Genomic DNA, 22,234 nt, shown 5'->3' on the forward strand with positions numbered 1-22,234 from the left:
CCAGAGGAGGTAGTTGAGGGTGGGGTTAAGAAACAGTTGGACAGGTACATGGATTGGACAGGTTTGGACCAAACGCAGGCTGGTGCGACTAGTGTAGCTGGGACATTGTTGGCCGGTGTGGGCAAGTTGGGCCGAAGGGCCTGTTTCCACGTTGTATCACTCTATGACTCTGTAACCCTCCCGACAATTCTTCACCTCCCACCAAATATCCTGTAACCCTGAAGATAGACACAAAAAATAGATAGGTGATCGAGGTACAGTGAAAAGGTGTTTTGTTGATTGCTATCCAGACAGCGGAAAGACTACACATGATTACAATCGAGCCGCCCACAGTGTACAGATACAGGATGAAGGGAATAAGGTTTAGTGCCAGATAAAGTCCAATTAAGGATAGTCCAATTAAGGATAGTCCAAGGGTCTTCAATGAGGAAGATAGTATGTCAAGACCGCTCTCTAGTTGGTGATAGGATGGGTCAGTTGCCTGTGTGTGTATGTGTGTGTGTGTGTGTGTGTGTGTGTGTGTGTGTGTGTGTGTGTGTGTGTGTGTGTGTGTGTGTGTGTGTGTGTGTGTGTGTGTGTGTGTGTGTGTGTATGTCTACGTGTGTATGTCTACGTGTGTGTGTGTGTGTCTGTGTATGTGTGTGTGCGTGTGTGTGTGTGTATGTCTACGTGTGTGTGTGTCTGTGTGTGTGTGTCTGTGTGTGTGTGTGTCTGTGTGTGTGTGTGTATGTCTACGTGTGTATGTCTACGTGTGTGTGTGTGTCAAGTCAAGTCAAGTCAAGTCAAGTTTATTTGTCACATACACATACGAGATGTGCAGTGAAATGAAAGTGGCAATGCTCGCGGAACAACAAAACAACCAAACAAATTATAAACACAATCATAACACACATATTATTTTACATAATAAATAATAGAAGGAAAAACGTTCTGTACAGTTAGTCCCTGGTGAGAAAGGCGTTTACAGTCCGAATTGCCTCTGGGAAGAAACTCCTTCTCAACCTCTCCGTTCTCACTGCATGGCAACGGAGGCGTTTGCCTGACCGTAGCGGCTGGAACAGTCCGTTGCAGGGGTGGAAGGGGTCTCTCATGATTTTGTTTGCTCTGGAGTTGCACCTCCTGTTGTATAGCTCCTGCAGGGGGGTGAGTGAAGTTCCCATAGTGCGTTCGGCCGAACGCACTACTCTCTGCAGAGCCTTCTTGTCCTTGGCAGAGCAATTCCCGAACCAGATGGTAATGTTCCCAGACAAGATGCTTTTCCACCGCCGCTGCGTAGAAGCACTGGAGGATCCTCGGAGACACTCTGAATTTCCTCAATTGCCTGAGGTGGTAAAGGCGCTGCCTTGCCTTACTCACCAGTGCTGAGGCGTGTGATGACCATGTCATATCCTCAGAGATGTGGACTCCCAGATATTTAAAACAGTTCACCCTATCCACAGGATCCCCATTTATACTCAATTGAGTGTACGTCCTCGGATGATGTGCCCTCCTAAAGTCCATGATCAGCTCCTTCGTTTTTTTGATGTTCAAGAGGAGGCTGTTCTCCTGGCACCAGAGTGTGTGTGTGTGTCTGTGTGTGTGTGTGTGTGTGTGTGTGTGTGTGTGTGTGTGTATGTCTACATGTCTGTGTCTGTGTGAATAAATATTTGTATATGTTGAACATGCCTCTCTGAATTCAGCCACGTTTCAATCACTGTTAATGCTCCCTGACTGTGGCCACACTAGTCTAGACGTGACCACAGTCATGAAAGCTACGAGCTGAAAGAACCACAGAGAAACAAATGGGTGAAGAAGCAATGGCAATATTTTTCTTACAGTGTGAAGCTGACTCTGCTGTAATTACAACAACATTTTATATATAATGCCTATAAACATACCAGTGACTAACTTGTATGTTCAGGAAAGAACTCTAGATTAATAAGGTATAGGGTGTGACGGTGTTTCAACACTGACAATATCATTATAATACTTGATTCCCAATGATCAAATGTTATTCTGTACAGCACCGCATCGTAAATTTAATTAACAAACAGCGAGAGCTGCCAGTCAGTTTTCTGATGCTTTTGTAAAGGGAATCTTGTGTGGAAGCATCGAAATACTGAGACACGAGGAACTGCAGATGCTACCGCACAAAAAAAGTAACCAAGTGCTGGAGTAACTCAGCAGGTCAGGCAGCATCTCTGGAGGACATGGTTAGGTGATGTTTTGGGTCGAGACTCTTCTTCAGACTGATTTTGTGGGGGTTGGAGGGGGGTAGAAAGCTAGGCGAGAAGATCGATAGGACAATACGTGGCAGGTGAGAGGTTGTTAGTTCTGATTGCAGTCATTTTTCCATGTGAATCCACAATGTCAGACCCTTCCTTCGGCCCAACTTGCCCACACCAGCCAACATGTGCCAGCTTCACTAGTCCCACCTGCCCGCATTTGGCGCATATCCCTCCAAACCTGTCCTATCCATGTACCTGTCTAATTGTTTCTTAAACGTTGGGATAGTCCCAGCCTCAACTACCTCCTCTGGCAGCTCGTTCCATACACCCACCACCCTTTGTGTGAAAAGGTTACCCCTCAGATTCCTATTAAATCTCTTCCCCTTCGCCTTGAGAAGATAGACACAAAAAGCTGGGGTAACTCAGGTGATCAGGCAGCCTACCTATTCCTTCTCTCCAGAGACGCTGCCTGACTCGCTGAGTTACTCCAGCATTTTGTGTCTATATTCGGTGTAAACCAGCATCTGCAGTTCCTTCCCACACATATCTCCATGCAGTGATCAACTCTCCGAGTCTATCTGCTTTGCTAAATGGCTCCTTGCCTTAAAATAAATGCAATTTAATCCTACATTCACACCCAATGTTGCTCTGCCCATGGACTGATTTAGTAAGTATGGCCTTAATATTTAAATATATGTACTTTTGGATACTGAATATTTGAATATTTCATTATTTGACTCAACTTCCCCACTGTGGCCCGCTGCCCTGCGGAGTTATTTAAAACTCTCCTGAAATCAGGCACCTCACTAAATCAGTATGCTATTTGTGGAAGTTTGTTTTTGCCACAACACGTCCTGTTTTATTGTAAAATCTCACGTTTCACAGGGAAAGATTTGCAAATCTAAAATAACCTCAGATGACGTAACTCTATAGGCACTCGGTCTGGCAGCATTTGGAGTATTGCGTGCATTTTTAGTTATCCCATTACAGGACTGGTGCGAAGGCTTGTAGATGTGTGCAAGACCATGAACGTCATAGATAAGGTGCATGCCATAGTCAGGGAAACAAGAATCATAGCTTGAAGGTATTTAATAGGAACCTGGGTCATAGAGTTGTGGAGTCACAGGGTGATACAGTGTGGAAACAGGCCCTTCGGCCCAACTTGCCCACACCGGCCAACATGTCCCAGCTACACTACTGTATGTGTTTGGCCCATATCCCTCCAAACCTGGCCTATCCATGTACCTGGGGAAAACTGTTTACACAAAGAATGGTGGGTGTATGGAACAAGCTGCTAGAGTAGGTAGTTGAGGAACGTACTATGATGACATTTCAAAAACATTTGGACAGGTACAAGGATACTAGGATAGGTTTAGGGGGATATTGGTGAAATGCAGGCAGGTGGGACTAGTGTGGTTGCCATGGACAAGATGGGCCAAAGGGCCTGTTTCCGTGCTCTATGTCGCCACGAGACGTGGTGTTTGAAGGCGAGAAGGAATTGGTGACGTTTTGGGTCGAGACCCTTCTTCAGTGGAATAAACCTGCCCTGGCTCTCTGGAGATTGAGACTGCAACAATGCAGTGGAACTTTGCTATTAATATGTACAAACACCTGAAGCCTCGCCTGGCTCCACCTCACACCAATCTCCCTGGATCTTATGCCCTTTGGTCTCCCATTCTCCAGTCTTTGTCCATCTCTCTGCCAATCTATTATATTCACCTGACCTGCTGAGTTCCTCCAGCACGTTGGGTTCTACGCAAGATTCCAATATCTGCAATATCTTTGTCGCTATTTTACCTTTGTTTATCGTGGCTTGGGTAAGGGATATCAGGCACCTCATTCTACAGACCACCGCGGAGTGTTAGTGTGCAGCTTGTATCATCCGAGCCTCAAACACAAATTGATTAAGGGACTCAAGGAGTATGGGGTTAGTGCAAGGAAGTGGCGCTGAGAGAACGGATCAGCTGTTGTCTTGTAGAATGCTAGAACAAGAACCAGGGGCCGAATGGCCTCCAGTATGTTCCAGTACTAAAGGTGTTACAGATGCCATAACTAGTAGGTTCTAGACAGGCAGGGTTCAATTATTCTTGGACCAAATGTCTGTTGATACCTTCAGAAGCCACTGGTAAACTGCAGAGTGGAGAAGATTTACGAGTGTGTTGCCAGGACTTGTCTGAGTTACAGGGAGAGGTGCGGGCAGGCTAGGACTTTATTTCTTGGAGGTCAGGATGAGACTTGATCTGATGGTGGTGTATAAGATAGAGGGGAATAGATAGGGTGGATACACAGAGCCTGTTACTCAGAGTAAGGGAATCAAAAACCAGAAGACATTGGTTTAAGTTGAGAGGGGCAAGATTTAATGGGAACCTGATGGGGAAACATTTTCTACACATAGGGTGGCGGATGTATGGAACGAGCTGCCAGAGGAGGCAGTTGAGGCTGGGACTATAAACCTGGAGCTCACCTGGTTTAAGCTCCGCTCCAGAAGACTCAGCATGTGGACCAGACTGGTCTTTGCAAGTGGCACCAATAGGTAGCGACTCTTGCCTGGGTCTCAGTCGACTATTTCTGTGCATTTTCTACTAATGTTTTTAGTTTAGAGATACAGCGCGGAAACAGGCCCTTCGGCCCACCGGGTCCGTGCCGACCAGCGATCCCCGCACACTAACATTACCCTACACACACTAGGGACAATTTTTACATTTACACCAAGCCAATTAACCAATGAACCTGCACGTCTTTGGAGTGTGGGAGGAAACCGAAGATCTCGGAGAAAACCCATGTGGGTCATGGGGAGAACGTGCAAACTCCGTACAGACAGCGCCCGTAGTCGGATCGAACCCGGGTCTCCGGCGCAGCGAAACTCAGCGGGTGAGGCAACATCTATGGAGCGAAGGAAATAGGCAACGTTTCAGGTCGAAACCCTTCCTCAGACTCAAATCTGAAAGTCACCTATTCCTTTGCTCCATAGATGCTGCCTCACCTGCTGAGTTTCTCCAGCATTTTTGTCTACCATAGATCCATTGAAGATATTTGGGCAGGTACATGATGGGAGAGTTTTGGAGCGATATGGGGAAAACGTGGGCAGGTGGGACTATTGTAGATGGGACATTCTGGGTTGGCATGGGGAACCTGGGCCAAAGGGCCTGTTTCCGTGCTGCCTGGCTCAACGATGGAACCCAAACAAGATGACAGAGAAAATTGTATCTTTTAAGATTAGCGAGGACGAGAAAAATGCAGTCAACCCACCTGAAGGAGTGGTGGGACCAGTTCAACTGGAATTCCACCAGTCTTTGTCAGCCTCATTGCTTGAGGGCCTCAAGGAGAAAAGGCAGGGAGAAAAGCGTCACGAAAACCACGAAACACGACACCTCCCATTGCCACATAAGGAACCTGTTACTATATCACAAAAAATCATAACCGATGTGGGTCAGAAGGAGCAGGTACCAGACGAGGAGATAACCTGCCCCAGCTAACAATCCCAAAGTACTTCTTCAACCAACGTTCGAATTTGAGAAAGGATTAAATATCGAACGCTTATTTCAACGAGAGGTAATTCTGTGGATATTTTCTATACTATTCTATCAGGTTAAAAGTCTTTTTGATGGTTATCTTTTTTATAAATTTTGATTATGCATACATGTGGCGAAGATCAGAATTGAATACCTGTTTAATTATCTGCTTGGTATGTTTTTATTTGGGTATGTGTGGTCGGTGGAAAATGATTGTCAGAATTTAAGAGGTCTTAAAAGCAAATCTGTGTTCATTCAATTTATTGATATGAATGATTTGTGAACCAGTTTACTGTGTTGTTGTATTCATATGTTCAATATAATGGATCCACATTGTGAAACTATTGCAGACTTGAAACGCAAGGTATTTCGATGTTTCGAGTTTCCTTCTGAACATTCTTCAGATCATCATCTGCATTTTTTAATTTTTTTTTTACATTTTGGATAGCCACGACTGATCCATATGTTTCCTTCTGTTGGTTTGTCAAGTGGCAGGCTGCAAAAACATGATCTTCAATATAGTATAAGAAAGAACAACTCCCAAATGAACTAAAGCAGGTCATAGCAATAAATTATCTTTGATCTGAGATGAAAAGGAATTTTGTTGAGAAGAAAATTAAGTTGGATTTCTAATGCAGTAATAACTTTTAAAAATGCAGGTCTATAACACCTGTTACAGATGCAGCCGAACATTCCCATTGAAGGGAGATTCAGTGCAGGTGTGAATTTCAATTCACAAACTTGTGATTGTAGCCTCGATCATCAAAAGCCAACGCCGTCCACTGCATTTATGAGGAAAACTGTAATAGGTTATTTGGGAATGACAGAAAATGCTGGAGTAACTCAGCGGGTCAGACAGTATCCCTGGAGAACATGGATAGGTGACGACATCTCGGGTCGGGGACCCTTCTGCAAACTGGCGGGGTGGGGGGTGGGGCAGGAACAGGACACCAGGTACTGTAGTAACTCAGTGTGAGATTTCGCAGTGGAGCAGAAATCCAAGGAGCTGAACTTAGTGTCTTTCTCAGCAACTGGTTTACAAAAAAATAGGACTCAAAGTACTGAATCAGTCTGACCCGAAACATCACCAATCCATGTTCTCCAGGGATGCTGCCTGACCCGCTGAGTTACTCCAGTATTTTGCATCTTTCCTTGGTAAAACAGCATCTACAGTTGCCTGTTTCTCCACATATTACAGTATTTGCCACAGAAATATCAGTGGAGTAAGGGTGTCGACCCGAGATGTCGCCTATCTGTTCTCCGCAGATGCTGCCTAACCCACTGAATTACTCCAGCACTCTGTGAAACGTCACCTATCCATGTTCTCCACAAATGCTCCCTGACCCGCTGAGTTACTCCAGCACTCTGTGCCATTTTTTTTAAATTGGTGGATTGAAGTTCAGTTAATGGTTAGTTTCACTGTGAGGCTTACAAAGTAATATCTCAGATAATTAAAAAACCATGCTAAGTTTCACACATTCCCCTTTTCTTATATCCCTAGAAGCATCATCTACTCAAAGTGTTAACCCTATTCCAATAGACAATAGATGCAGGAGTAGGCCATTCGGCCCTTCGAGCCAGCACCGCCATTCAATGTGATCATGGCTGATCATCCCCAATCTGTACCCCGTTCCTGCCTTCTCCCCATATCCCCTGACTCCGCTATCTTTAAGAGCCCTATCTAACTCTCTCTTGAAAGCATCCAGAGAACCTGCCTCCAACGCCCTCTGAGGCAGAGAATTCCACAGACTCACCACTCTCTGTGAGAAAAAGTGTTTCCTTGTCTCCGTTCTAAATGGCTTACCCCTTATTCTTAAACTGTGGCCCCCGGTTCTGGACTCTACCAACATCGGGAACATGTTTCCTGCCTCTAGCGTGTCCAAGACCTTATATGTTTCAATAAGATATCCTCTCATCCTTCTAAACTCCAGTGTACAAGCCCAGCCGCTCCATTCTCTCAGCATATGACAGTCCCGCCATCCCGGGAACAAACCTTGTAAACATACGCTGCACTCCCTCAATAGCAAGAATGTCCTTCCTCAAATTAGGGGACCAAACCTGCACTCAATATTCCTTCCCCTCAGATGCTGGCTGACCTTCTAAGTATCTCCAGAACTATTCTAACTAAATTAGCGGCGTCTGCAATATTTTTGATTTGAGATGGTACAAAATTGGAATCAAGTTTTCCTTGCTCCCCAGACACTGTTTAAAGTTAACGAGCCTCTGTGCCTACATACCCTATTGCCGATGGTGTTCTGTATTAAATCAGTATGATCCACATCTTCTTATGTCTTGGGGTTAGGGGAAGATTGACATTTTTCCCCCAAGAAAACCACACTGAATTATCTGTCCGTTCCATCAAACTGCAATAAAAATCTTTAAATGTTGGATTTGGGATGTTAGCTATTGTATTGTATTGTATATCTTTATTGTCATTTCCTGAGTATTCACATACCCAGAGGAAACAAAAAAACGTTGCTCAACCACCAGTCGGTGTGCATTAAAAATAAATAGAAATAAAAATACATATATCATGATGCAGCGAGACCTGGGTGTCATGGTACACCAGTCATTGAAGGTAGGCATGCAGGTGCAGCAGGCAGTAAAGAAAGCGAATGGTATGTTAGCTTTCATTGCAAAAGGATTTGAGTATAGGAGCAGAGAGGTTCTACTGCAGTTGTACAGGGTCTTGGTGAGACCACACCTGGAGTATTGCGTACAGTTTTGGTCTCCAAATCTGAGGAAGGACATTATTGCCATAGAGGGAGTGCAGAGACGGTTCACCAGACTGATTCCTGGGATGTCAGGACTGTCTTATGAAGAAAGACTGGATAGACTTGGTTTATACTCTCTAGAATTTAGAAGATTGAGAGGGGATCTTATAGAAACTTACAAAATTCTTAAGGGGTTGGACAGGCTAGATGCAGGAAGATTGTTCCCGATGTTAGGGAAGTCCAGGACAAGGGGTCACAGCTTAAGGATAAAGGGGAAATCCTTTAAAACCGAGATGAGAAGAACTTTTTTCACACAGAGAGTGGTGAATCTCTGGAACTCTCTGCCACAGAGGGTAGTTGAGGCCACAGTTCATTGGCTATATTTAAGAGGGAGTTAGATGTGGCCCTTGTGGCTAAGGGGATCAGGGGGTATGGAGAGAAGGCAGGTACGGGATACTGAGTTGGATGATCAGCCATGATCATATTGAATGGCGGTGCAGGCTCGAAGGGCCGAATGGCCTACTCCTGCACCTAATTTCTATGTTTCTATGTTTCTATGAACAGATATCATGACATCGGGGAGAGGTCAGGCAAACCTGGATTATTTTCTCTCAACCACCAGGGTGGACTAATAGAAGTATGTAAAATCACGAGAGGCAGAGATCAGCTCGCAGTTAGAAACTTTTTGTCCAGGGTGGAAATAGCAGACACTAGAGGGCACCAGGTGGGAGGGACAAAGTTTAAAGTGAGATGAGCGGGGAACAGAGAGGGTGGTGGGTGCCTGGAACGTGCTGCCAGGGGTGGTGGTGGTGGATGAACATACGCTAGTAGCGTTTAAGAGATTTTTGGATCGGCACATGGAAATGCAGGGAATGGTGGATGTGGATTGTATGTAGACAGATAATGCATTGGCATCATGTTCAGCACAGACATTGTGGGCTGAAGGGCCTGTTCCCGTGCTGTACTCTTCTATCTTCTAAACACAGAAATATTTGATATTTCCAGCATTAGGTTTTTTTTTCCAATCAAACCACAAGTTGGTTTTACATTAGTTTCTTCCCGGCTGTTATCAGGCAACTGAATCATCCTACCACAACCAGAGTGCAGTCCTGAACTACTATCTACCTCTTTGGTGACCCTCGGACTATCCCTGATACACGTGACAATAAATCCCGTGGGTTTTCTCCGAGATCTTCAGTTTCCCTCCCACACTCCAGAAACATAGAAACATAGAAAATAGGTGCAGAAGGAGGCCATTCGGCCCTACAAGCCAGCACCGCCATTCATTGTGATCATGGCTGATCGTCCCCAATCAATAACCCATGCCTGCCTTCGCCCCATATCCCTTGACTCCACTAGCCCCTAGAGCTCCATCTAACTCTCTCTTAAATCCATCCAGTGACTTGGCCTCCACTGCCCTCTGTGGCAGGGAATTCCACAAATTCACAACTCTCTGGGTGAAAAAGATTTTCTCACCTCAGTCTTAAATGGCCTCCCCTTTATTCTAAGACTGTGTGGCCCCTGGTTCTGGACTCGCCCAACATTGGGAACATTTTTCCTGCATCTAGCTTGTCCAGTCCTTTTATAATTTTATATGCTTCTATAAAACTCCCCCTCATCCTTCTAAACTCCAGTGAATACAAGCCTAGTCTTTCCAATCTTTCCTCATATGACAGTCCCGCCATCCCAGGGATCAATCTTGTGAACCTACGCTGCACTGCCTCAATCACAAGGATGTCCTTCCTCAAATTAGGAGACCAAAACTGTACACAATACTCCAGATGTGGCCTCACCAGAGCCCTATACAACTGCAGAAGAACCTCTTTACTCCTGTACTGAAATCCTCTTGTTAAGAAGGCCAGGTCTGTATGTTAAGTGGCTTGGTATAATTGTAAATTGTCCCTAGTGTGTGTAGGATAGTGTTAGTGCGCGGGGATCGCTGGTCGGTGTGCACCCGATGGGCCGAAGGGCCTGTTTCTACGCTGTCTCTCCAAACAGTTTTCATGCCCTCCAATATTAAGCATTGGAGAGAAATCAATGCTCAAGGCAGCAAAGCAGGAGGCATTTCTTCAGTCAGAGGGCGGTGAGTCTGTGGAATTCATTGCCACAGACGGCTGTGGAGGCCAAGTCAATGGATATTTTTATGGTGGAGTTTGTTCTTGATTAGTAAAGGTTTTCAAGATTCAAGATTCAAGAGAGTTTATTGTCGTGTATCCCAAATTCTTGCTTTGCTTCAGCACAACAGAACACAGTAGGCATGAATACAGAATATCAATGGGAGAAGACTGGATAGACTTGGTTTATACTCTCTGGAATTTAGGAGATTGAGAGGGGATCTTATAGAAACTTACAAAATTCTCAAGGGGTTGGACAGGCTAGATGCAGGAAGATTGTTCCCGATGTTGGGGAAGTCCAGGACAAGGGGTCACAGCTTAAGGATAAGGGGGAAATCCTTTAAAACCGTGATGAGGAAAACTTTTTTCACACAGAGAGTGGTGAATCTCTGGAACTCTCTGCCACAGAGGGTAGTTGAGGCCACAGTTCATTGGCTATATTTAAGAGGGAGTTAGATGTGGCCCTTGTGGCTAAGGGGATCAGAGGGTATGGAGAGAAGGCAGGTACGGGATACTGAGTTGGATGATCAGCCATGATCATATTGAATGGCGGTGCAGGCTCGAAGGGCCGAATGGCCTCTACTCCTGCACCTAATTTCTATGTTTCTATGTTTCTAAGGCAGGGGAGAGGGAAAGATAGATCAGCCATGATTGGTTGACGGAGTAGACTTGATGGGCCGAATGGACTCATTCTGCTCCTGGAACGTATGACCTTATGAACAAACATCAAGTGGACCCCCATCAATAGGCCATGAAGATGGGAATTACCACAAGGTGTAGCACACCCCTTCCCCTGCATAGCAGGAGGGAATACAGTTGAGAAAGACCACCACCTATTCCTTCCCATCCCCTCGCACCTCCCCACAACGTTCCTCCCTTTGCCCTCAACCCTGTCTCACACCTATGGTTCTTATCTCTGACCTTTGTTCCAACCACCTGCCCCTCAAAAAATATCCTGCAGCACTAATGCAAATATTTAGTGGTCAATGCTCTCAAATGTAATTGTGGCTAAGGTGTAATTGATATGTTGATGAGCATTCCTGTTGTTGCTGCATGCTTACGATTGAAGGTAGACACAAAAAGCTGGAGTAACTCAGCGGGACAGTCAGCATCTCTGGAGGGAAGGAATGGGTGACGTTTCAGGTCGAGAGCATTCTTCAGACTGAGAGTTAGATGAGAGGGAGATAGGAGAGGTTTAGAAAAAAAAATAGGTGCAGGAGTAGGCCATTCAGCCCTTCGAGCCTGCACTGCTGTTCAATGTGATCATGGCTGAGTATCCTATGATCAACTCAGTATCCCATCCCTGCCTTCTCTCCATACCCCCTGATCCCTTTAGCCACAAGGGCCACATCTAACTCCCTCTTAAATATAGCCAATGAACTGTGGCCTCAACTACATTCTGTGGCAGAGAGTTCCACAGATTCACCACTCTCTGTGTGAAAAAATGTTTTTCTCATCTCGGTCCTTATCCTTAAACTGTGACCCCTAGTTCTGGACTTCCCCAACATCGGGAACAATCTTCCTACATCTAACCTGTCCAACCCTTTAAGAATTTTGTACGTTTCTATAAAATCCCCCCTCAATCTTCTAAATTCTAGTTTATGGGCCAAACATGCACAAGGTGGGACTAGTGTAGATGAGCATCTTGGTTAGCATTAGCATGTTGGGCCGAAGGGCCTGTTTCCATGCTGTGTGACTCCATCAATCAAAAGATAAATGATCAAATGCTAAGAAACTGGAGAGAGATTGAATTGCAAATGCTGGAATTCTCAGCAAAACACAAAATACTGGAGGAACTCAACAGATCAGGGAATGGACAGACAACGTTTGGGTCGGGACTTGTCTTCAGCCTGATCGTGCCAGTTGTAAACAGACACTAGACACAAAATGCTGGAAAGAATTCAGCGGGTGAGGCAGCATCTATGGAGAAAAGCAGTAGGCAACGTTTCGGGAGAAGCAGGCATGTGTATGGGTGCATCAAAATGGAAAATAACATTCTTTCTTTGTTTTTTTCAGAATCTCGCTGAGTCACAGAGTGACTACACCATGGAGCAGCCTCATTATCTCTTGTTACTGCTAATTATAGGTACGTGAAGCACTCAACACATCTCAGTAAATGTGCATGAAAGTCTATTACACTTACCCTGCGGGTTATAATAAAACTAATGTAAGCTGATGGGATAGAAACTGGGGTCTCTTAAACAAATGATGATAGGAAGGGAGCAAGTGGAAGAGTTGCTTCCTCACAGCGCCCGAGACCCACGTTCAATTCTGACCTCGGGTGCTATCTGTAGGGTGTTTGCATGTTCTTCCCGTGGCTTTCCTCCGGGTCCTATGGTTTCCTCCCACATCCTAAAGACGCTCGGGTTTGTAGGTTAACTGGCGTCGGTTAAATTGCCCCCTTGTATGTTGGGAGTGGGTGGGAGAGTGCAATAACATGGAACTAGTGTGATGGTCGGCATGAACTCGATGGGCTGAAGGGTCTGTTTCCATGCTGTATCTCTAAACTAAACCACACTAAACTAAACTAACCTAAACTAAACTAAACTAAACTAAACTAAACTAAACTAAACTAAACTAAACTAAACCACACTAAACTAAACTAAACTAAACTAAACACTACACTAAACTAAACTAAACTAAACTAAACTAAACTAAACTAAACTAAACTAAACTAAACTAAACCACACTAAACTAAACTAAACTAAACTAAACACACTAACACTAAACTAAACTAAACTAAACTAAACTAAACTAAACTAAACTAAACTAAACTAAACTAAACTAAACTAAACTAAACTAAACTAAACTAAACTAAAACACTAAACTAAACTAAACTAAACCACACTAAACTAAACTAAACTAAACTAAACTAAACTAAACTAAACAAACTAAACTAAACTAAACTAAACTAAACTAAACTAGCAAAAAACTAAACTAAACTAAACTAAACTAAACTAAACTAAACTAAACTAAACCAATTCCCTGCAAGTAGATGGTCCAAACCTACTATATTCTGCACTCTTTCCATGTGCTCTCCCTAATGGATGGGTTTGGCCTGATTGTAGATTAATGCAACATGATCTGATTTGATTGGTAGCAAACATAAACAAAGCTTTTCATTGGACCTCAGTTCACGTGACATTAATAAATCTCACCAAATCTACTAGAAACATAGAAATTAGGTGCAGGAGTAGGCCATTCGGCCCTTCATGGGCTGGGACGCGGGAATTGGGTGCTATCTTCATGTGTTGGAAGGAACAGCAATGATGGTTTAAACCGAAGATAGACACAAAAAGCTGGAGTAACTCAGCGGGACATGGAGGATCTCTGGAGAGAAGGAATGGGTGACATTTCGGGTCGAGACCCTTCTTCAGACTGAAAGGAAATCCATTGTGCATCATTCCCAAATCTCCCCCCCCCCCCACTGTCCCCTTACCGACCCCAATATGATCTCTCTTCCACTGACAATGGATGTGGAGAGCTTCCACAGCCCGACAAGTCGACCACCCGCCTACACTCATCTTACTTTATTAAATCTCCAACATTTCCATTCGCTACACCATGGCTTCAGCCATTCACTTCCACAATTTAAAGTGGCCAATTAATTGACCAACTTGCACGACTTTGGATGTGGGGGTGAGGGGGGGGGGGGGGGGGGAGAACGTGCAAACTCCACAGAGACAGTGGCCGAGGTCAAGATTGGCCCCAGTCTACGCATATTAAGGCAGTGATTTTCCTCACTATTCCACCATGCCAACTTTGTCTGTTAAGGGCACACCCGGTTTAGTAATGTCCTTCTTAATGGATGGGCATTTACATCATAAGCTCCTTGCCAAAACCATGCCCACCTTCCTCTGTTCAATCTCTACCATCAACCCAGCCAGTTGCTGACGTAATCCAAATTCCTCACAATATTATGGTGTCTGCGCAGTCATTTAAGAGCAGCCGCACAAAGCCACAAATATCCCACCAGAACCCATCCAACATGAGGGACACAATCTCCTGCCTACATCTGCACAGTTTTAGAGAAAACAGGCCCTTCGGCCCACCGAGTCCGTGCCAACCAGCGATCACCACACACCAACACTATCCTACACACACTAGGGACAATTCACATTTACACCAAGCCAATTAACCTACAAACCTGCACGTCTTTGGAGTGTGGGAGGAAACCGAAGATCTCGGAGAAAACGCACGCTGGTCACGGGGAGAACGTGCAAACTCTTCACAAATACTTCCCCGAATTTGGGACCGAACCTGGGTCTCCGGCGCTGTAAACGCTGTAAGGCAGCAACTCTACCGTTGTGCCACCGTGCCGGCCACAAGTGTCTAATGTAACTGCACCAAAGGCAGGCAGATATGCCAAAGAAACAGAGTTGCAGTAATGCAAGCCTGGTACCCAAGCTTTAAGGGGCTGTCCCACTGTACAAGCTAATTCAAGAGCTCACCTGAGTTTAAACTAAAAACCAAACTCCTGGAGGTAAGCACGTAGAATGTACGTAGCGGATATGTCGGAGCTCGGGACGTCTCTTAGCGGCTCGTAACGCTAACGGCAGGTACTCGGGAAACGCGGAAAGACTCGTGAAGATTTCTCAACATGTTGAAAAATGTCCACGAGAGCCCCGAGTACCGACGAGCGGCCATTACCGTAAATCTCCGAGGGGAACCTCGGGAGAACTCTTGAATTAGCTCGTACAGTGGGACAGGCCCCTTAATGTGTGGCATACTGCTGGAGTCCAGAGTCCCAGTAGCATCTGAGTAATACTCAGATATCTGTCTCAAAAGGAGATGATGGTATGGACACTGAACCTCAGGACACAAATAGAGGAGAAGTTGTGGGTCTTGGGATGATGCAAGCATTAATGTCAGAGGGAAGATTAAAATTAACTTCCAACAAGACAAAAATTACAATAATAATGTTGGTTTCTTCATTCAACATTGCACCAGCAGGTTCCACCACACTACAGGCAGCAGCACAAAGTAGTACATCTGAACCAACAACTTATACAACAGAATCACCGACTACATCTGAACCAACAACTTATACAACAGAATCACCGAATCTCACCGACTACACTACACCTGAAACAACAACTTATACAACAGAATCACCGACTACACCTGGACCAACAACTTATACAACAGAATCACCAACTACATCTGAAACCAACAACTACAGGTGTAACGGAATCACCAACTACACCTGAAACAACAACTACAGGTGTAACTGAATCACCAACTACACCTGAAACAACAACAACTGTTACAACTGAATCACAAACTACACCTGGACCAACAACAACTGTTACAACAGAATCACCAACTACACCTGGACCAACAACTTATACAACAGAATCACCGACTACATCTGAACCAACAACTTATACAACAGAATCACCAACTACATCTGAACCAACAACTTATACAACAGAATCACCGACTACACCTGGACCAACAACTACAGGTGTAACGGAATCACCAACTACACCTGGACCAACAACTACAGGTGTAACGGAATCACCAACTACACCTGAACCAACAACTACAGGTGTAACGGAATCACCAACTACATCTGAACCAACAACTTATACAACAGAATCACCGACTACACCTGGACCAACAACTACAGGTGTAACGGAATCACCAACTACACCTGAAACAACAACTACAGTTACAACTGAATCACCAACTACACCTGAACCAACAACTGCCAGTACAACAGAATCACCAACTACACCTGGACCAACAACTACAGGTGTAACTGAATCACCAACTACACCTGAAACAACAACTACAGTTACAACTGAATCACCAACTACACCTGGACCAACAACTGCCAGTACAACAGAATCACCAACTACACCTGAAACAACAACTACAGGTACAACTGAATCACCAACTACACCGCTGAATGAACCAACAACTACAGGTACAACAGAATCACCAACTACACCTGAAACAACAACTACAGTTACAACTGAATCACCAACTACACCTGAACCAACAACTGCCAGTACAACAGAATCACCAACTACACCTGAAACAACAACTACAGGTGTAACTGAATCACCAACTTCACCTGAACCAACAACAACTGTTACAACAGAATCACCAACTACACCTGAACCAACAACTACAGGTACAACTGAATCACCAACTACACCTGAACCAACAACAACTGTTACAACAGAATCACCAACTACACCTGGACCAACAACTACAGTACAACTGAATCACCAACTACACCTGAACCAACAACTACAGGTGTAACTGAATCACCAACTACACCTGAACCAACAACCTCCAGTACGACTGAATCAACTACAACTGCCCAAACTCCGGGGGTAGTTAATGTCCCGCTCTCTTTCAGTATTGATCGTGAATTTAACCCAAATTTAAGTAATCGAAGTTCTCCCGAATTCCGATCCTTGTCTACCGATATTATTAGTGGGGTAAGTTCCCTTATTCTCTGTTGATCTATTTATTAATATCTCGTTGATCCTATTTCTTTTTATGAAATGATACGTTAGAACTGGTGATGGGGGATTTCATGCAGGTAGACTGGGAAAATCAGGTTGGGTCAGGACCCCAAGAAAGAGAGTTTGTAGAATGCCTCCGAGATGGATTCTTAAAGCAGCTTGTAATGGAGCCTACCAGAGAAAAGGCAATTCTGGATTTAGTGTTGTCCAATGAACCAGATTTGATAATAGAACTAGAGGTAAAGGAACTGCTTGGAGGTAGTGGTCATAATATGATTAGTTTTAATCTGCAATTTGAGAAAGAGAAGGTTAAATCGGAAGTGTCAGTGATGCAGTTGAACAAAGGGGACTATGAAGGCATGAGAGGGGAGCTGGCCAAGGTAGACTGGAAAGGGATCCTAGCAGGAATGACGGTGGAACAGCAATGGCAGGAATTTCTGGGCATAATCCGGAAGACGCAGGATCATTTCATTCCAAAAAGGAAGAAAGATTCTAAGGGGAGTAGGAGGCAACCGTGGCTGACAAGAGAAGTTAGAGATAGAATAAAACGAAAAGAAAAGATGTCTAACACAGCAAAGAGTAACCGGAAGCCAGAGGATTGGGAAACTTTCATAGGGCAACAGAAGGAAACAAAATGGGCAATACGGGCTGAAAAGATGAAGTACGAGGGGAAGCTGGCCAGGAATATAAAGAAGGACAGTAAAAGCTTCTTTAGATATGTTAAGGGGAAAAGAGTAGCAAAGTCAAATGTGGGTCCCATGTAGGCTGACTCGGGTGAAATTATTATGGGGAACAAGGAAATGGCAGAAGAGTTGAACAGGGACTTCGGATCTGTCTTCACTAAGGAAGACACAAACAATCTCCCAGAAGTACTGGAGGACAGAGGATCTAAGGGAGTAGAGGAACTGAATGAAATTTTCATTAGGCGTGAAATAGTATTGTGTAGGCTAATGGGACTGAAGGATTAACCAATTTCAAATTAATCTTCATATATGTATTTATTTTACAGCTTAATCATGTGTTTGGAGAAACCCCAGGTTTCCTTCGAGCTGTTGTCAATAATTTCAGGTAAGAAATAAACAGTTTGTATCTCTTGACCGTGAGCAGTCAATTAACGTAATATATTTTAACCTCCTCCTAAAGGGGATGCAAATAGAAACTAATCTGGTCTATTGTCATAGCTCTCAGAATGTGATATGAACTAAACTGGATATTATCAGGTGAATTTATCTCTTCTAGGAGTGGATCCATTATCGCAAATTGCACCATAGAGTACGAAAACACGGCCACACCGCCTACTGAGGCCGAAGTGGTGACTGATTTGGCGGATGCTTTAGAAAACGGCACAGATTTAGGAAACGTCACACTTATTCCAACAACCATCCGTTCTGGTGGTAAGTGTTATAAATCATGCTGCAATTTTCACAACGCAAGAGCTACATGATTGATTGTTGCAAAGACTGATGTACGTGGAGAGGGCAGGTGCAGAGGGATATGGACCAAACGCAGGCAGGTGGGACTAGGGCAGTGGTTCCCAACCTTTTTTAGTTCATGGCCCCCTTGGGATCTTTAATTTTTCTCTGCCCCCCCCCCCCCCCCCCCAACATTATTAGTGGGGAAAAAAGTGTCCCCCTTCATTGAACACGAAACCCTTAAATCCCCAAAATATTTCTCTGCCCCCCCCCCCTGAAATTTGCCATGGAAGGGGCCATATGGCCCCAGGTTGGGAATCACTGGACTAGAGTAAATGGGGCATGTTGGCCGGTATGGGTAAGTTGGGCCGAAGGGCCTGTTTCCACACTGTATCACTCTCTGACTAACTAGCAGGTTGAAGTTGGCTGATCAATGTTATTCGTAATGGTGAAAGGGTCCGAAATAAAGATTCCATCGAGGAAATTTCTCCCACATTCCCCCTTAATGCTAATAATGTTCTCACCCTGTGAATGAATTAAAAAAAACTTGCATTGTAATACGTTTAAGAAAGAACTGCAAATGCTGGTAAAATCAAAGGTAGACACAAAATGCTGGAGTAACTCAGCGGGTGAGGCAGCATCTGTGGAGAGAAGGAATTGGCAACGTTTCGGGTCGAGACCCTTCTATTTTTGATGTTTTATTATTGTGAGTCACAGGGTGATGGAGAGATTTAGTGCAGCCCACAGGCCCTTCGGCCCACCGAGTCCATGCTGACCAGCGACCACCCGCTCACACTAGCTCTATGGAGGGAGAGGGAAAGCAAGGGCTACTTGAAGTTGGAGAAGTCAATGTTCATACCGCTGGGGTGTAAGCTGCCCAAGCGAAATATGAGATGCTGTTCCTCCAGTTTGCGCTGGGATGGAGGAGGCCCAGGACAGAAAGGCCAGTGTGGCAATGGGTGGGGAGTTAAAGTGCTTTGTCGGAATGGCGTCCAAAAGATAAATATCAGAATAATGAGCAAAATTAACATGATAAAATGGAGGGAATGCTGTCCATAGATTCCCTGCGGGGATAGGAACACAGTGGGTCAGGCTCAGTAGGCAGGCATCATTATATATATATATATGTATACGATATTAGAATATACATAAAAATATAATGATATGATATTAAGCTGATTTACTAGATATTTATTTATCTATTTTATCTTCTCCAGATACCACTTTGAACGATTTGACATCTACAACTACAGGTGTAACTGAATCACCAACTACACCTGAACCAACAACTACAGGTACAACTGAATCACCAACTACACCTGAACCAACAACTACAGGTACAACTGAATCACCCAACTACACCTGAACCAACAACTACAGGTACAACAGAATCACCAACTACACCTGGGCCAACAACTACAGGTACAACAGAATCACCAACTACACCTGAACCAACAACTACAGGTACAACAGAATCACCAACTACACCTGAACCAACAACTACAGGTACAACTGAATCACCAACTACACCTGAACCAACAACTACAGGTACAACTGAATCACCAACTACACCTGAACCAACAACTACAGGTACAACGGAATCACCAACTACACCTGAACCAACAACAACAGTTACAACTGAATCACCAACTACACCTGAACCAACAACTACAGGTACAACTGAATCACCAACTACACCTGAACCAACAACTACAGGTACAACTGAATCACCAACTACACCTGAACCAACAACTACAGGTACAACAGAATCACCAACTACACCTGGACCAACAGCTGCCAGTACAACAGAATCACCGACTACACCTGAACCAACAACTACAGGTACAACTGAATCACCAACTACACCTGAACCAACAACTACAGGTACAACTGAATCACCAACTACACCTGAACCAACAACTACAGGTACAACAGAATCACCAACTACACCTGAACCAACAACTACAGGTACAACTGAATCACCAACTACACCTGAACCAACAACTACAGGTACAACTGAATCACCAACTACACCTGGACCAACAGCTGCCAGTACAACAGAATCACCGACTACACCTGAAACAACAACAACTGTTATAACTGAATCACCAACTACACCTGAACCAACAACTACAGGTACAACTGAATCACCAACTACACCTGAACCAACAACTACAGGAGTAACTCAATCACCAACTACACCTGAACCAACAACTACAGGTGTAACGGAATCACCAACTACACCTGAACCAACAACTACAGGAACCAACAACTACAGGAGTAACTGAATCACCAACTACACCTGAACCAACAACTACAGGTGTAACTGAATCACCAACTACACCTGAACCAACAACTACAGGTGTAACTGAATCACCAACTACACCTGAACCAACAACTACAGGTACAACTGAATCACCAACTACACCTGAACCAACAACTACAGGTACAACAGAATCACCAACTACACCTGAACCAACAACTACAGGTACAACAGAATCACCAACTACACCTGGACCAACAGCTGCCAGTACAACAGAATCACCGACTACACCTGAACCAACAACTACAGGTACAACTGAATCACCAACTACACCTGAACCAACAACTACAGGTGTAACTGAATCACCAACTACACCTGAAACAACAACTGTTACAACTACGTCACCAACTACACCTGGACCAACAACCTCCAGTACGACTGAATCAACTACAACCGCCCAAACTCCGGGGGTAGTTAATGTCCCGCTCTCTTTCAGTATTGATCGTGAATTTAACCCAAATTTAAGTAATCGAAGTTCTCCCGAATTCCGATCCTTGTCTACCGATATTATTAGAGGGGTAAGTTCCCTTATTCTCTGTTGATCTATTTATTAATATCTCGTTGATCCTATTTCTTTTTATGAAATGATACGTTAGAACTGGTGATGGGGGATTTCAATATGCAGGTAGGCTGGGAAAATCAGGTTGGGTCAGGACCCCAAGAAAGAGAGTTTGTAGAATGCCTCCGAGATGGATTCTTAGAGCAGCTTGTAATGGAGCCTACCAGAGAAAAGGCAATTCTGGATTTAGTGTTGTCCATTGAACCAGATTTGATAAGAGAACTAGAGGTAAAGGAACCGCTTGGAGGTAGTGGTCATAATATGATTAGTTTTAATCTGCAATTTGAGAAGGAGACGGTTAAATCGGAAGTGTCAGTGATGCAGTTGAACAAAGGGGACTATGAAGGCATGAGAGGGGAGCTGGCCAAGGTAGACTGGAAAGGGATCCTAGCAGGAATGACGGTGGAACAGCAATGGCAGGAATTTCTGGGCATAATTCGGGTCGTTTCATTCCAAAAAGGAAGAAAGATTCTAAGGGGAATAGGAGGCAACCGTGGCTGACAAGAGAAGTGAGGGATAGAATAAAACAAAAAGAAAAGATGTCTAACACAGCAAAGAGTAACCGGAAGCCAGAGGATTGGGAAACTTTCATAGGGCAACAGAAGGAAACAAAATGGGCAATACGGGCTGAAAAGATGAAGTACGAGGGGAAGCTGGCCAGGAATATAAAGAAGGACAGTAAAAGCTTCTTTAAATATGTTAAGGGGAAAAGAATAGCAAAGTCAAATGTGGGTCTCATGTAGGCTGACTCGGGTGAAATCATTATGGGGAACAAGGAAATGGCAGAAGAGTTGAACAGGGACTTCGGATGTGTCTTCACTAAGGAAGACACAAACAATCTCCCAGAAGTACTGGAGGACAGAGGATCTAAGGGAGTAGAGGAACTGAATGAAATTTTCATTAGGCGTGAA

The 22,234-nt window shown here is 44.4% G+C and overlaps 2 protein-coding genes and 1 long non-coding RNA gene across 5 annotated transcripts in view; 2 read left to right on the plus strand and 1 right to left on the minus strand.

Moving 5' to 3' along the window:
* Nucleotides 1-22,234, minus strand: part of commd4 (COMM domain containing 4) — a 126,333-nt gene that overhangs the window by 47,514 nt on the left and 56,585 nt on the right. The window lies entirely within an intron of this gene.
* Nucleotides 5,053-15,611, plus strand: LOC129713662 (uncharacterized). The gene is made up of 3 exons (XR_008726263.1): nucleotides 5,053-5,759; nucleotides 12,564-12,633; nucleotides 15,501-15,611. It is a non-coding gene; the product is annotated as an uncharacterized LOC129713662 (long non-coding RNA).
* The window catches only part of LOC129713657 (mucin-2-like), a gene marked incomplete at its 5' end in the record, with an annotated part of 29,530 nt that continues 28,005 nt past the window's right edge, over nucleotides 20,710-22,234 (plus strand). Inside the window, one exon of the mRNA XM_055662884.1 lies at nucleotides 20,710-21,282. Within this exon, the coding sequence (XP_055518859.1) occupies nucleotides 20,710-21,282 (573 nt within the window). The remainder of the gene's footprint in view (nucleotides 21,283-22,234) is intronic.

This window comes from Leucoraja erinacea, chromosome 36 (assembly GCF_028641065.1).
Source record: "Leucoraja erinacea ecotype New England chromosome 36, Leri_hhj_1, whole genome shotgun sequence".
Taxonomy (NCBI): Eukaryota; Metazoa; Chordata; class Chondrichthyes; order Rajiformes; family Rajidae; genus Leucoraja; species Leucoraja erinaceus.